General features: G+C 42.6%; 1 protein-coding gene across 1 annotated transcript in view; it reads right to left on the reverse strand.

The window, feature by feature from the left end:
• LOC146652613 (multifunctional protein CAD-like) overlaps positions 1-16,131 on the reverse strand; it is a 28,640-nt gene that overhangs the window by 7,583 nt on the left and 4,926 nt on the right. Inside the window, exons 7-25 of the mRNA XM_085383123.1 lie at positions 9,767-9,952; positions 9,530-9,639; positions 9,187-9,329; positions 8,917-9,048; positions 7,714-7,947; positions 7,400-7,621; positions 7,119-7,307; positions 6,474-6,598; positions 5,759-5,892; positions 5,275-5,387; positions 4,515-4,679; positions 4,346-4,431; positions 3,933-4,179; positions 3,530-3,628; positions 3,103-3,327; positions 2,723-2,905; positions 2,421-2,639; positions 679-846; positions 396-578 (exon numbers count right to left, since the gene is read on the reverse strand). Of these exons, the coding sequence (XP_085239249.1) occupies positions 396-578; positions 679-846; positions 2,421-2,639; positions 2,723-2,905; positions 3,103-3,327; positions 3,530-3,628; positions 3,933-4,179; positions 4,346-4,431; positions 4,515-4,679; positions 5,275-5,387; positions 5,759-5,892; positions 6,474-6,598; positions 7,119-7,307; positions 7,400-7,621; positions 7,714-7,947; positions 8,917-9,048; positions 9,187-9,329; positions 9,530-9,639; positions 9,767-9,952 (3,163 nt within the window). The remainder of the gene's footprint in view (positions 1-395; positions 579-678; positions 847-2,420; positions 2,640-2,722; positions 2,906-3,102; positions 3,328-3,529; positions 3,629-3,932; positions 4,180-4,345; positions 4,432-4,514; positions 4,680-5,274; positions 5,388-5,758; positions 5,893-6,473; positions 6,599-7,118; positions 7,308-7,399; positions 7,622-7,713; positions 7,948-8,916; positions 9,049-9,186; positions 9,330-9,529; positions 9,640-9,766; positions 9,953-16,131) is intronic.

Genomic DNA, 16,131 nt, shown 5'->3' on the forward strand with positions numbered 1-16,131 from the left:
GGCAAACAGATCATAATATTTCAACGCCGCAGAAAAGAAATGTGGTTCGATGATTTTTATTCCATTTGTGTTGCTGAGATGGTTTTGATCGAGTTTAACTACATCTGGTCTCATGGTGATAATATTTACAGTTATCAGCTGTTGGTGGAATCATCAACAGCTGCTGCAAAAACAAATAATCAAGGTTTGTTGCTTTTCTCGTTAGAAAAGTAGCAGATGCATAAAATCTGTTGTTTATTCCCATGTGACTGATCAGCCACAAAAACATCTGCACCTTTAATGTGCCACTAAAATGCATCATTCGTACTTCCAGCTGCATCACTTGTGAGCTGAACTCACTGTTCACATCTGGATCCCTATCTGTTGTGTTTTTGTCAGTCGAAACCTTTAAGTACCTTATAGCTGCCGATGGAGAGCAGGATGTTCTTCTTGGGGATCTTGAAGCCTGTGGAGAGCATGGCTTTGAGGTAAGCCTCGTACCGGTTCTCCCCAAAACAGGCTACTTCTCCAGTGCTGGTCATCTCCACCCCGAGCACCACATCAGCTCCGGCCAGCCGAGAGAAAGAAAACTGAGGGACCTGGAGGACATTGAAGCAATCCGTGATGCTCAGTCAGATGAGAAGACAAAAGTGATTTAACATGAAGGGAAATATTTATGATTGCTTCCACACTGCTTACCTTGACTCCCACAATCCCTTTCCCTTTCATCAGGCCCACTGGCTCCACGTCCTCCCCCATAATGTACTGGGTAGCCAGAGCCACCAAGTCCACTCCCAGCGTCTTGGACACAAAGGGGAAGGAGCGAGAAACTCGGACGTTGCACTCGATCACTTTGAGCTGGTCATCCTGAGAGAAAAACACAGCGGTGAATGAATGCTCTGACCAGTGTTGATAGAAGACATAACTGTCCTTTGCATTATTGACACAGCTTAATTTTCACAACTTAATGAGGACTTTCAGGGTCTGTACTTTACAATGTAAACACCTTAAAGTAACGGACAAACAATGCCATCTGTGGTGGCTGTAAACGGGAAGAAACATATCTGTCGCTTGTTTTCCCAAATCTACAGCAAAAGCATCACATTTACTTTTATTTTTCATGGAGGTAACTTGTTAGTTTGCTTGCTCTGCATGAAGATGACATAACTCTTATATGAACGACTGGCACCAAGCTCAGCTTCTCTCAAAAACTAACACTGCATTAATCTTTGCTTTCCTGGTGTCCTTGGTACTCGCTCTAACGCAGCGGTCCCCAACCCCCGGGCCTCGGACCGGTACGCGAGTCGTTTGGTACCGGGCCGCGAGAGTTGAGGCTCAGGTGTGAAATGTATAGTTTTCAGGGTTTTTAATCAGTTTTCAGCGTTATTTTGTTATCGTTTTTATCGTTAACTCTGTTTTCCTGGGTCTTTTCATGTGTGTTATGAATAAATCTTTTTTTGGTACCGGTACTAGTTTTATTTTGTTGTATTTATCTGTGACACCTTAAAGGCCGGTCCGTGAAAATATTGTCGGTCATATTGCGTGGCGCAAAAAAGGTTGGGGACCGCTGCTCTGACGCATAGTTTGTTTTTTTAAATGACCCCAGCTGCCTTTTAAAAGCTTCAGGAGCACAACAATGAGGTCACCTGAAAAAAAATCCATGTAGCACTTGTATATTTCTGTTACACCAGAAAATAACCCCCAAACATTTCTAGGTTTTTATTAAGTACACGCAATATTTTCACTCTCACATTTTACTCTGTACTGGAAGACTTGTTCATTTTCAAGATTCATTCATCCATCCATTTTCTTCCACTTTATCCGGAGCCGGGTCGCGGGGGCAGCAGCCCAAGCAGAGAAGCCCAGACCTCTCTCTCCCCAGCCACCTCCTCCAGCTTATCCGGGGGAACACCAAGGCGTTCCCAGGCCAGCCGAGAGATATAAACTCTCCAGCGTGTCCTGGGTCTGCCCGGAAAACCTCGCCCAGGAGGTATCCAGGGGGCATCCTTGTCAGTTGCCCGAACCACCTCATCTGGCTCCTTTCGATGTGGAGGAGCAGCAGCTCTTCAAGATTCTCTCAAATAATTTTTCACCATATAAACTAAGGTTTTTTTATTTAGGCGTCATAGTTCTGAAGAGAGATATGTGTTTTTTAATAGGTGGACATTTCTGCCAGCAGGTTGGGGATTAAAAAGGTCGATCATGCTTGGCTAATTTGAGCAACTGTGCCAACTTTACAAAACTATACGTTTTTATACCACAACTCCCCGTTCAGCCTTAAATGCCAGAAGAAGAAGACTAGTCTCCCTAAATCTGACTCTGTTTATTACCGGAATCTGGAAAATACTGTAAGAAAGCTACATAAAGTATCAGCATTGAGTAACAATTTAAATTCACGTCCTCAGCAACAGCATTTAACAGTATTTCCATGTACTTCTTACCTTTGCAATTAACTGCAGGTTAAACGGCCCGGTGACTTGCAGCTCCTGACCGATGGCGTGAACGATCTGCATGATCCTCTCTATGGTTTTCTGATTGAGGTCCTGAGGCGGTGTCACCAAGGTGGCGTCACCAGAGTGAACTCCAGCGTTCTCCACGTGTTCAGAAATCGCAATGCCCATCACTACACCGTCACATGCGACAGCGTCCACGTCTATCTCCTGCGAAATTTATAAACAGTACAGCCTCAACTCAACTTGATAATAATCAATAATTCTGCTGTAATTATCGGGTCTTTAACTACCTTAGCCTCCTGAATGAATTTAGAGATGACCACAGGGTGTTCCTTGGACACTGCTACAGCGTTACTCAGGTATTTCTCGAGGTCGCTGTCACTGTAGGCGACGTTCATGGCCGCTCCGCTCAGAACATACGAGGGGCGAACGAGGCAGGGATAACCGACCGTCTCGCAAAACTTCACAGCAGACTAGAGCAAAGAAGAAACGTAAACGTCATCGAACGCTGGCTTTGCAACTATTTTTCTTAGTGTTGTATGTACAATAGTAAATAACAGTAAATATAATTTACTAGCATATTAAGGCAACATTTGAGGGTTAAACATCTTTAACTTTACAGACCGAGACATCGGTGACATAAAACGAGCTCATCGTCAGTCTGCTGTACCTCAGTGTCTGAGAGCTCCTTCCACTGCGGCTGGCTGATGCCGATGGTGTCCAGCATTCGGGAGAACTTGAACCGGTTCTCAGCGCTGTCGATGAACTCGGGCGAAGTCCCCAAGATGTGGCACTGCTGGCGGTGCAACGACATGGCAATGTTGTTGGGAAGCTGGCCTCCCATAGACAGGATCACTCCCTCTGGGTTTTCCCTTTCATAGATGTCCATCACCACCTGAAAGATGCATAGAAATACTCATCTCTAACTACGAAACACTGCAGATTAATACGTGTACAAGGAAATTAATAACAGTGTTAGAAAGTTTGAGGGGATGACTTGCAACAAAGAGCCCAGAGGCTACTTTCACCCAAAATGTGAGACTTGAATCAAGTCACATTCACCACAATCACACTTTCCCGTATCAGCTAAAACTTACCTCAAAGGAGATCTCATCGAAGTAGAGGCGGTCGCACATGTCGTAGTCTGTGCTGACTGTCTCGGGGTTGTAGTTCACCATGATGGTCTTATAGCCCATCTGCAAATGGTTTGATGCTTATTTCGTAACATTTGGATTACTGGCTCTGGGGTGTAATAATACGTGTAATAATCAACACAATAAATGACAAAAAAAAGATCTAAATTTGTATGTTTTTTCATAAATAAGTAAATTAACCCTCTCAAGCTAAAAAAAAAAAAAAAAAAGTTTAGTAAAGGAAATAAAGAGATGAACTGAACATGGAGGCGGTTCTTCCTGCTCCCTGGATTCAATTTCAGTGAGGTAAAAGACTAACTCAGTCATAAAGAGAGCATCCGGTATTAAAGTCTCACGTAGGCCTTACCTTCCTGAGCTCGGTGATGCACCCAACAGCGCACCAATCAAACTCCACGCTGCTGCCGATGCGGTACACGCCCGAGCCGATCACCATGACGTGCTGATCGTTGAAGCTCAGGTCGTCCTCTGTGCCGTGGTAGGTCAGGTACAGGTAGTTTGTGTAAGCCGGCCATTCAGCCGCCACTGTGTCAATCTGCTTCACCACTGGCAGGATGGACCAATCGTGACGCAGCTTTCTGACGGCCAGCTCTGTGCTGTTAGAGGGAAACGTGGATTCAGTGATAGAGGACAAACCAAGGAAGTTTGGATTCTTTAATAGCACTTTATCTAAAATAACATTTCATGCTGATAATACCCTAATCACAGAGAAAGTTACCATTAAGTTAAAATAAGACAGTGATTATTTCCTTTCCTACCCACCTCTGTACAGCCAGTGCTATCTGCTTGTCTGAGAAGCCCAGCTGCTTGGCCTTAAGCATCACCTCTGGAGGCATGGAGCTCTCATCCTGGACGGAAGGAAATTAATCCAGCATCTTAATCCATTTCGAACAGCTCTTAGTTTTTTCATGTTATGTCTTATCGGCCTTACCTGATTGTAGGTCTCCAGCAGCAACTCGTGGTCGGCGATGTTTTTCATCTTGTGCAGGAACCAGCGGTCGATTTTGGTCAGCTCATACAGCTTTTCCACAGTGTAGCCAGCTTTGAATGCTGCCGCCAGCACAAAGATACGCTTATCTGTAGGAGTCTGCAACTCCTGGTAAGCAGAGGGAGCACAACATACTAACTGTGAAGTAAAGTGCTGCTAGTTATTTGCCAGCCATGAGCATCAGCACAGACATTTGGGCTTATTTTCTCAAAATAAATAAATAAAAATAAATCAGCCACACACATAGTAGCAGAACATGATTAACAGCATGCAATGAAACATTCCTCAAAAAACCCAGAAGCAGGAAGCATTACAGTAGTAGATCGCTCAGGGGAGATCTGGCACCATCTACTGGTCCCGTTAAGACAGAACAATACAGTTTTGACCTTTTAAAATGTCCTTATCACAATCATTTATAGGGTCACCATCCTAATAGAGGCGTAGTAAAACAGATCAACATGCTTTAATGTGCAGCACCATCACTCATCCTTAAAAGTCGATGGCATTGCATAGCAAAAGCACTAATGTTGTGTTCTGACCAAATATGAAGCAAATCATTGCATGTTTGGCTGAAAATGGTTAAAAATCTTTCAACCTGGGATAAAGTATTTGCTGACACTGTGCACTGAACAGGTCGTGCAGCAGCAAGGCATTTTTTAACCAGTACAACCATTTAACCTGGACTTCAGCTATGGGAGGTTACCTTTTCAGAGACAGGCTTGATGGTGTGGTCAAAGCCAACACAGTTCTCATCCACCATCCTCAGAGCTTTCTGGAAGGCTTCCTCAAAGCTACGACCAATAGCCATCACCTCCCCTGTCGAGGAAAAGGTTCAAGCACTGAGCACAATATCCATAATAAGCACCTGACTTACTGGCTTCTCTGCCCGCACTGGTAAAGGTTAACTTTATAATCAAACTGTGAAATAAAGCAGTAGAGTAAAACTTTAATGCCCTCATGGAGAAATCTGCTGTGATAGCAGTGCAGAAAAAATGAATAAATAAGAATAAAAAAGAAAGAAAAAACATAGTAGGTGCAAAAAATGACCATGTGAATTTATTGTTAGCTTTACTGAGACCAAACTAAGTATTTTTAAAATGTTCTGGAATACTAACAGTACTAAATCTACTACCTATTTACAATTTGTTACAACATATTTTTGTTCCAAGCTCGCTTTTGCCTCTTACCAACACTCTTCATGGAGCTGCCTATCTTGGTGGAAACCCTGAGGAACTTGCTGAGATCCCAGCGAGGCACCTTCACCACACAGTAATCCAAACTCGGCTCAAAGTTTGCCGTCGTTGAGTTTGTCACTGAGTTTCTGGACAAAAATACAGACGCAGTGCAAATATTTTTCATTGGTGAATCACTTAATTTAAAGGCGCTTTACAGTTAAGACATTTATGCCAAAAAATAAAAAAACTACAATGCTTATGCTGCAACTGCTCAAAGCAGCTTTGTCAAAACAATAACTTCAAATTAACCAAACTGCCAGCTGTGCAGGTGATGAATATCATCTTGTTTCCAAATTTCTTTGCTGATGAAAAATTGTGAGCACGTTTATACTAAAAAAAATGATTGAATTTCAATGATCAGATGTCTTTAAGTGTAATGATTGACTAGCTACATGTTTCCTGGGTCTGTGTGACACTGTGGGGTCCACATGCAGTGAAGGCAGAGAGTCTGTGCTGCCTTACTTTACAGGCATCTATGCATCACAATTATTTTTTGGTCGTTTAATATACAAAAATTGATTTTAAGCTTGAATACTTTAAACCCCACTTTTAAAAAATGTTCAGTTTGGCAGAATACTGGAACGTCTTTGTTGGATGTCATCATTCTGTAAAAGCAGCGATGCCCCTGTTAGTTCATTATCCGCCGTTCTTAAGCTGAGAGACGTACTTGAGCTGTGGCAGCGGGATCCCCAGACCAAGTTTAGCTGCTACGTAGGCCAAAGGATAACCAGTCGCTTTACTGGCCAGAGCAGAGCTCCGTGACAGGCGGGCATTCACCTCAATGATGTAGTACTGCAACACATTATACATAGAAGATACAATTCAATCACAGACATTACGGGAATTAGACCAGGAGCAGGAATACCAGCTCCCCATGCACACAAGACCTGTTTAAAGGCCTGTTCTGATACATAAAGCCTATTCATACAAATCTATTCCTGGTTTGTATGAAATGAACTTGGTCACATTGATACCTAAAACAATTTTCTTTTAAAACTTATTGAACATAGCAAAGACTTTTTACAACCTTGTTATGGAGCCAAAACAGTAAATGTAAGCCGTTGACATACCTGGCTGTTACATTATCTGCAGATCCAGCCGCACACTCTGTACATCCTATAGCCATATAAACTGTATATACTTCAAGTCATGTTACCACCCATGCTTATTTCAATATACCTACACTTTCTGTACTATTCATTACAGCATGTCACTGGCTTTAAAATAAGGAAATGCAAAACAGATCCACTTTATAGGTGAACACAGTCCTATTTGTGCTTTTCATCACCCAGGTCTTCACATATATGCTTACCTGTTCAGATTCGGGGTTAAGAGCGTACTGGATGTTACACTCTCCCACGATGCCGAGATGTCTGATGACTTTAATGGCCGTGTTTCTCAGCATGTTGTACTCGCGGTCATTAAGCGTCTGACTGGGAGCCACTACAATGGATTCCCCAGTGTGGATACCCAGTGGGTCGATGTTCTCCATATTACACACCTAAACAAGAGGAAACAACAGCCACTTTAAATCGCCCTCAGTTTTTTTTTAGTGAGTATAAACCGTTTGTTCTCTGGTCTCCTTTTACTCACAGTCACACAGTTGTCATAGGCGTCCCGGACCACCTCGTACTCGATCTCCTTCCAGCCTTTCAGGGATTTATCCACCAGCACCTGAGAGGTGTGAGCGAATGCTGCCGTTACCAGAGAGGTCAGCTCCTCTCTGTTGTTGGCAAAACCGGAGCCGAGGCCTCCGAGAGCGAACGCTGAACGAACCAAGACGGGGTAGCCAAGACGCTCAGCAGCTGCCACCGCCTACAGCAGAGTTAATCAGATAAATTTAGACTTCACTGGGGCAAAAAAACAATCCAGAAGCTATTAATTTATAAGCGAACACGTCTCCTCACCTGTTCCACCGACAGAGCTGCTTCACTGGGAGCTACATGCTCATTGATCTCTTCCATTTTCTCCACAAAGATTTTTCTGTCTTCGGTCATCTCAATGGAGGAAACAGGAGTTCCCAGAACCTGCACTTTATATTTCTCCAGAACGCCCAGCTTGGTCAGCTCTACACCGCAGTTCAGAGCAGTCTGACCTCCAAAAGTCAGCAGGACGCCGTCCGGGCGCTCATTTTTTATCACCTGTAACAACAAGATGTAATGACACGAAGCACTCACAACACATGAAAATGAGACAAACAGCTCTGTGGATTTCACACTGGGAATTTCATCCCGTCCAAGACATTTGGAAGTCTGCAACTGAACTAAAAGCAGCTTAAGTGATCTTTGATTTTTTACTGTAAAAGCCTTTTAGCCTCTTCGTTTCCACTCTATACTGCCATATGATGGATGCAGGTAGAAAGCTGAGCAGGGATTTTTATATCTTTGAGCCAGCACATTTTTACAGAAACGTATTATGAACACTGAAATTTAAAAATAAAAATAATAACATAAACTACATTAAATAAACCTGGGCAAAGAAGGTAAAAATCTGAGGGAATATTTGTCCTCAAACTTGTTTCTTTTCATTATCATTATTAATCCGCACTCTTATTTTTCCTCTCTTACTAATTACTGGCTGTTGTCTCTATATTGCATCTATATAAAAACCAGAGTGGAGCAACGAGCTCTCTTTAGTCCACCAGCACCACCCTTTATCTTACATGATGACTTCCATGGAGCCGCGGATTTAAGGGCTGCAACACAAAGCTCATGTTTTGCCTTTGCTTTTAAACACTTGTGCTGCATTCAAGTGTTCAACCAAACAAAGTGATGGACCACGTAAAAGTGTATCTTATCCACAGTAAAGAAATAAAAATAAAGGTTGTCCTAGAACCCACTGTCCCAATTCCTACAATACAGACACAAAAGACTGAACTACCTTCAACAGTCACCAAAGCTACAAACACACCTGTACAGAACTGCTCTGTGTTCTTTGGTGGGCTGTGATTATGTGAGACCCCTCAGTCTTTTAGACAAACACAATCTGGGGTCAATACTGACTGATCCGAAAAAACAAACAAACAAAAAACAGTTGACCTACAAATTTCACTGTGTCCACAGTTTCTCTTCTTTCATCAGTCACAGAGTTGCAACAGAGAGAATCCATACCTGAGTGACGTACTCTGCTGTAATCGGCAGAAAGTAGACTTTGTCAGCCAGATCTTTGGAGGTCTGGACAGTGGCAATGTTGGGATTGATCAACACAGTCTGGATATTCTCTTCCTTCAGAGCCTTAATAGCCTGGAAAACAGAGCAGAGTAACATCAGGAGGCACAGAAAAAAGTCCTCTGCGTTCAAGTGTTCTTCTTTAAATCCTGAATTAACCCTCCGCTTTACACACAGCCCAAAATAAGACCAAATAGCTCCTGTTTCACAGACCTGCGAGCCGGAGTAATCAAACTCTCCAGCTTGGCCGATGGACAGTCCACCTGAGCCTAGGATGAGGACTTTTTTGGATCTGACATGCCCTTCAGCCTTTGGGGAACCAGTGAAAGTGAGGTGGTCCATCAGACGCTGCTTCACTGGAAAAATATCACACAAATTGCTACTTATTAGTTGTTACACAAGCCAGACTTACAAGGGTTTCTCTTCTTCACAGGCATAGTTACATTACTACTATTAAATACCAATTACTACTGAAAACTACAAAAGTACTTTAGACATAAATTAATATGCACCACAACATTTAAGATGATAAAAAATGAAAGTTAAATTGGAATACCAGATTTTCCAGTGTTGCCCTCTTTATGGTCTTTCACCGTTTCAATGAAGACATCAAACAGGCCGACCAGATCTGTAGGACCAGCCATGTGCTCTGGGTGGAACTGAACACTGGATGAAAGGGACCACAAATGATTTAATTGGGTTTTTTCCGGCCAGTACAGAGGCACTTAAGGCAGCAGAACCAGTCACTTCTAGAGTGAATCACCACTGGACTCCATCTTTCACAGACTGTTACCTGAACAGAGGCTTTGTGTTGTGTACGATGCCCTCGTTGGTGTGGTCGTTAGCATTTGTGAAGAGCACGTCCCAGTCTTTGGGCAAAGTGTCAGGGTCGACAGCGAAGCCGTGATTCTGACTGGTGATGAAGCAGCGCTCTGTCCCATTATGGATGCACGGTTGGTTGTGTCCACGGTTACCGTACCTGAGAAACAAGAGGAAATAACACACTAATTAAAAGATGGATAAAAGACATTTCCCACGGTTAACAAAATCTATAATTATACATTTAGCTTAACCAAGGTGCCCTCTAATGAGGCATTATTATAGCAGAAGCTTTAATTAACTTGGCCTTTAGATTGTTCATCCAGGTACAGACAAAGCACATTTTAGGACGACTTGTTTGACACTTGTAGTCTTTCAGAAAGAATCTCCACAAACAACCTGTAATCTGTCTGATGGGATGCCAGCCACATTCCAGCAGGACACATGCTGCCCACTCCGACCTTCAGACTCTGCCGATGGCAGCTTTATTAGGCTGAGTCTCCCATAATAGATATGGCTACAGAATTTGGCAGACGTGTTTATTCAGCCTTTTTCATAACAACGACGCTCAATCCAACCCTCTAGTGATCATAAGGGAGACGCCAGAGTGCTGAGAACAGCAAAAATCTGCATTTCACAAAGAAAGTGAGAGCGTGAAAACCTGTGTATCTAGAGAGAGTAGAGGGTGCCCTCAGTCACCCGAGGGCTCAGCAAAAGACAGACATCAGTGAACGCATCACTACAGATTCACTCAACTTTTTACAGCTCAACCTTTAAAAGGTGCGTTCAGGCTGGCTAATGTGTGTTGCGTAATCTTAGAAACAGTTTGAAGGCAATATTAATACTTGCTTGAGTCATGCAATGACTGGAATGTCAGCGACAGGAACACAATGTGTCACGATCCTGTGTTAGCAGAGACGGGTCTTCCAGCGGAATCTGCATGAATATTGAAGATACTTATATTGTCTAGACGGAGGAATAATCACACGTGGGGCATCGGCTTTTCACCGGAACAACACTTAGTTTTTATTATTGAACTCTCGCGTGCACTCTGCAGCATAACAGGAAGCATCCTTTCAAAATAAAATCACAACAGATGACAACGAGGGCATACCTATTAACTAGCTCAACACCCCCACTTGCACTCACGTTGTCAGCTTTACATGCATTCCAAAAGAAACAGTTTCTTTACTATTTGTTTACACTCCAAACATATATTTCTCAAACTTCAATAACTTCCCCTTTGTTGCTGGCTTTGTCATAACATCGGCCACCATCAGACCTGTCGGACAATACTCCAATATCAAATTTCCAGCATTAACTGTTGATCTCACAAAATGATATTTGATATCGATATGCTTACACCTCTGTCTGTTAACAGGATTCTTTGCCAATGCAATAGTCCCTTGATTGTCCTCAAAAATCTTTGGCGGTCTCTTTTGATGCTCATACATGCTTTGCAACAGTTGTGTCAAGTACAAACATTCTTGTGTTGTTGCTGCCAAAGCTATGTACTCTGCTTCACAAGTTGACAAGGCAACAGTTGGCTGCTTCTTTGTTCGCCATGACACCAAAGTACCTCCTTCATTCAGGCTTACGCAGTAACCTGTAGTACTCCTCCTGTCAGTCACATCCGCAGCCCAGTCTGAGTCACTGTGACCTTGTACTCTCAAATCTTTGTCACTTTTCCTGTAGCACAATGTCTTGTCTTTTGATTGTTTCAGGTACCTTAGAACATGTTTCACAGTAGTCCAATGTTCCACAGCTGGTTCTTTGAAGTGCTGTGACAGCTTACTTACAACAAAACTCAAATCTGGTCGTGTGCAAGAGGTCAAGTAAATAAGGCTACCTACTGCCTCTCTGTACATTCTGACATTGTTCATTTTCTCAGCATCATCATTGTAGTTCAACCTTTGTTCACAAGGAGTTGATCTTGGTTTACAGTCTTGCATTTGAAATCTTTCCAGTATGTTTTCTACATATCTCTCTTGTAACATTTTTACACAATCTTGGGTTTGCTCAAAATCAATACCAAGAAAATGTTTGAGTTTCCCCATATCTTTCATTTTGAATCTTGCAGTTAGCATTTCCTTCACAGTTTTCAAAACCCTTTCATCACTGGCTGCAATAATAATATCATCAACCCATATGATCATGATCACTTTTTCTTTTCCTGTTTTCCTTGTGTAAACACAATGATCTACAGGACTCTGCATGAAACCGTTCTCTATCAAATAGTCATGTAATGTCCTGTTCCAGTTTCGGCCTGACTGTTTAAGCCCATAAAGTGACTTTTCCAGCTTGTAGACCAGTTTCTCATCTGTTTTTCCTTTTACTTCATAGCCTTCTGGCTGCTCAACATACACTTCAAAATCTATTGGTGCATGCAAGTATGCGGTTTTTACATCCATCTGATGCAAAATCAGGTTTTCTTGTATTGCACACTGCATCAATACTCTTATGCTTGTCAGGTTAGCAGTCGGAGAAAAAGTTTCATCATAGTCTATCCCAAAACACTGGTTGTAACCTTTAGCTACGTACCGTGCTTTATATTTTTCTGATCCATCACCACTGTTTTTCTTCACATATACCCATCTACCCCCCACTGCTTTCTTTCCCTCAGGTAAGATTGTTAGGGTAAAGGTGTTGTTCTCTTTTAAGGATTGCATTTCTTCATCCATAGCTGCTTTCCACTCTCTAGAGTTGGGTGACCTTGCAGCTTCACTGAATGTCACGGGTGAGTTACTTATCAGTCTGTAACAGTAGTCTATGTTAGTCAGCACTTGATCATCAATGTCTTCTCCTGACTCATATTCATTTAGATAATCTGGTTTCTTTCTTGTTCTAGAAGGATACCTTCTGGAGTTTTCAGTCTCATCACTAAGTGGCATCTGACTGTTCACTTCTGGTTGGTTGTCAGTATCTGGTTCCTGTGAACTGGTACTGGGGCTTTCCCTGTTCACGTTTGGTCTCTCCCTCACCTGTATGTCTTCATCCTCAGATGTCGTATCAGTTTGTGTTTGCTTTTCCTCATTGTGTTTGGTTACAAACTTAACCAGCCTAAACTTTTGCACTTTGGCGCTGTCTGGGAAATAAACCTTGTATGCTGGACTGTTTTTGTCGTAGCCTACAAAAATCCCTTTTGTACACTTAGAATCCAGCTTACCCTTGTTTTGCTTGTAAGCATAACACTCACACCCAAACTTTCGCATTCTGGATAGATTGGGCTTCCGCCCAGTCAGCAAAAAGTAAGGTGTCTGCCCTGTCCGGTTGTTAAAGCATCTGTTTCTCACGATAGCCGCTGTTTGAACTGCATACGTCCATAATTCCTTTGGTATGGCACTCTCAATAAGCATGCACCTCCCCATATCAAAAAGTGTTCTCCAGCCACGTTCCGCTGTACCATTCTGGTGAGGGGAATATGGGGCTGAAGTTTCATGTCTTATTCCATGTTTGTTTAACAATACCTGGTAACTCTTTGCTATGAACTCTGTGCCGTTGTCTGACCTGATACACTTTACCTTCCCGAGTGGGGCTGTATCGGCCAAAAAGATTTCAGTTGCTTGCATTGTTTCACTTTTGTTTTTGAGAAAATATACAAATACTGCACCGGAAAAGTCATCGGTAAACAATAATGCATATCTGTGTCCATCTCGTGATTCTGGATCTATCGGCCCTGCTAGATCCGTATGTACCAGCTCGAGAGGTTTCTCAGCTCTCCTGTCAGGGTTTCTATTCCTAGTCTGGACAAATTTTCCCTGAATACACACCTCACAGTTCAAACTTTCTTTGTCAGTTTTCCCTTTGATTTTCATACCTTCAACCACATTTTGTAGCTTCAGAATGTCACTATGATTGCAATGTCCCAAAATTTCATGCCATGTCTGCACATCAAAACAATTATTACACTTATCATCATACTCACTTACAGTCTCAAGGTAATAAAGTCTGTTGTGCTCATGGATGTGAAACTTTGTACCGTCTCTGTGTTGAAGGACGTTCCTTCCTTTCTTAAAGATGATAGTGGCTCCGTTCGTGGTGGCCGCTCTCACAGAGAAGATATTCTGTGGAAATGAGGGAATGCATAGGGCGTCTTTCAGTGTTGTTTTACACTGTCTCCCTCTGCTGTCAATCAAGCACACCTCTGCATCTCCTCTGCCTTCAGCCACTCCTTTACACCTGGTGCCATCAGCTAATTCCACACAGTGCGTTCCCGGCTGGAAGTCGTCATTAAATTTCTTGAACGCTGTTTTATCATTCAGGATGTGTGATGTTGCGCCAGTATCCACCATTAGGCCTTTGGTCCTGATGTCTTGTGGCTGTTGAGGTGCCGCGTAGTCATCGCTCATCCGGAAGACATAGGTGTCGTCGCTCTCTGCGTTGTCGCCCTCCTCCGAGGCTGTGCGTGCTTCATCATTCCGTTGTCGTCTCCTGCAAGTCGACTCTCGATGGGTGTTGCTCCTACAGTGACCGCACCACTGTCTGTAGCGGCATGCTCTGGCCTTGTGTCCCCGTTGGCCACACTTAAAACAGACTATGTCTGACATGTCTCTCCTGTGGTCATTAGCAGCTGCTGCGGGTCTCACGCTGGGTTGCACTCTCGCCTTCATGATGTTATCCTCTTGTTCCATTAAGCGCATTTTCTCAGTGTCCTCATAGCTGCGGAGTTTCGTTTTAAATTCCGCAAACTTGATTTCTGATTCACTTTGCGTAATGTGAACGGAAAAAGGTTTAAATGTTTCTGGTAAACCTTTTAACACCATCGCTACAAGCAGACCATCACTAAGTGTCTCTCCAGCATTTCTCAGGGCTGTAATAAATGTCTCTGCGCGTATGATGTACTCAGTGACGCTCTCACTGCTTGCTTTCTTCAGAGAAGTCAGTTCGGTATAAAGGCTGATAATTCTTGGTTTACCTTTTCCTGCATAATAGTCTCTTAAAATTTTCAGTGCCTCGCGTCCATCATCGGCAGCTTCTCTCATCACGAGCGATAAACTCTTATCATCCAGGAACTGTATTAACTCTGCATAGGCCTGGGCATTCTTATCTTCGTCGTCCTCATCGTCGTCATCACTTTTCAATATTGTGTCTTTTAGACCTTGTAATCTAAGATGTCCCAAAAATTTTGTCTCCCACAGTTCATAATTCTTCTCATCTCCGTCAAAAACCAACCTTGCCCATCGGCCACTGGGTTCACCAGCACGCTTATTCATGGTGCTAACTTAGCACGCTAGCCCTCACCGAACACGCTGTACTTTGCGACTTTTCTGGTGGTAAACTTTCCCCTGGCGTAGCTTCAATGTTTTCCTGGGCCCATAACCTGTTAGCAGAGACGGGTCTTCCAGCGGAATCTGCATGAATATTGAAGATACTTATATTGTCTAGACGGAGGAATAATCACACGTGGGGCATCGGCTTTTCACCGGAACAACACTTAGTTTTTATTATTGAACTCTCGCGTGCACTCTGCAGCATAACAGGAAGCATCCTTTCAAAATAAAATCACAACAGATGACAACGAGGGCATACCTATTAACTAGCTCAACATCCTGGGTCTTATGACCCAGTGTTTTGAGTTTTAGTTCATTTTGATGTTTATAGTATGTTTAAGCTCATTAGGTCTCCTATGTTCATTTGCTTATTAGTTCCACCTTGTGTTTCCAACCCATGTTAAGTCTCCCCTGCTCTTCATGTGTTTCATGTCTGTGTCTTACGTTGTCAAGTTCTGGTTGTCATGTCTGTGTCCCATTATGTTTCCTATTTTATTTTGAAGAGATCTCGTGTTTTTATATTATGGATTATGTTTTGAGTCCTTTGTTGTACTGTTTCTTGTTTCCCTAGGTCTCAGTTATGGTTATCATAGGTTTAGTTCTTTGGCTTTGTAATATGGCTTCCCTGTGTTCCATGTTGTGTCCACTGTGACGTTTTTGTACCATGTGTTGAAGTGAAATATTATTTTACATTTATAATCTATGTTACTATCCTTAATCAGTATTATTACTGTGACATCACTTATGATTCATGATTATTATGATTTGATCAACACATTTATTGAAACTGACGATGTTATATTAAAGTCTGTACTTCAGGTGTTAGCATAAGCGCATAATAATCTTTCATTGCAGGTGCAACTGTAATCATGTTATACACATATTGCATAATTAAAGGGTTGAAGCTTGGTCAAGTTAATTAATGATTTGAAGCTACGGGCAGCGCGATGTCTGGCCGATCAATGGAGCAAAAGTTCAAGCTGGAAGGATTGCTTATATATATATCCAATTTAACAAATGTTTTCTATGATTGTTTAAGAAAGGAAATAAAGGCCGTGTGCCCTGTGCT

This window comes from Rhamphochromis longiceps, linkage group LG15, assembly GCF_057381845.1.
Source record: "Rhamphochromis longiceps isolate RC_006_pf linkage group LG15, R_longiceps_female_GT1.1, whole genome shotgun sequence".
Classification (NCBI taxonomy): domain Eukaryota; kingdom Metazoa; phylum Chordata; class Actinopteri; order Cichliformes; family Cichlidae; genus Rhamphochromis; species Rhamphochromis longiceps.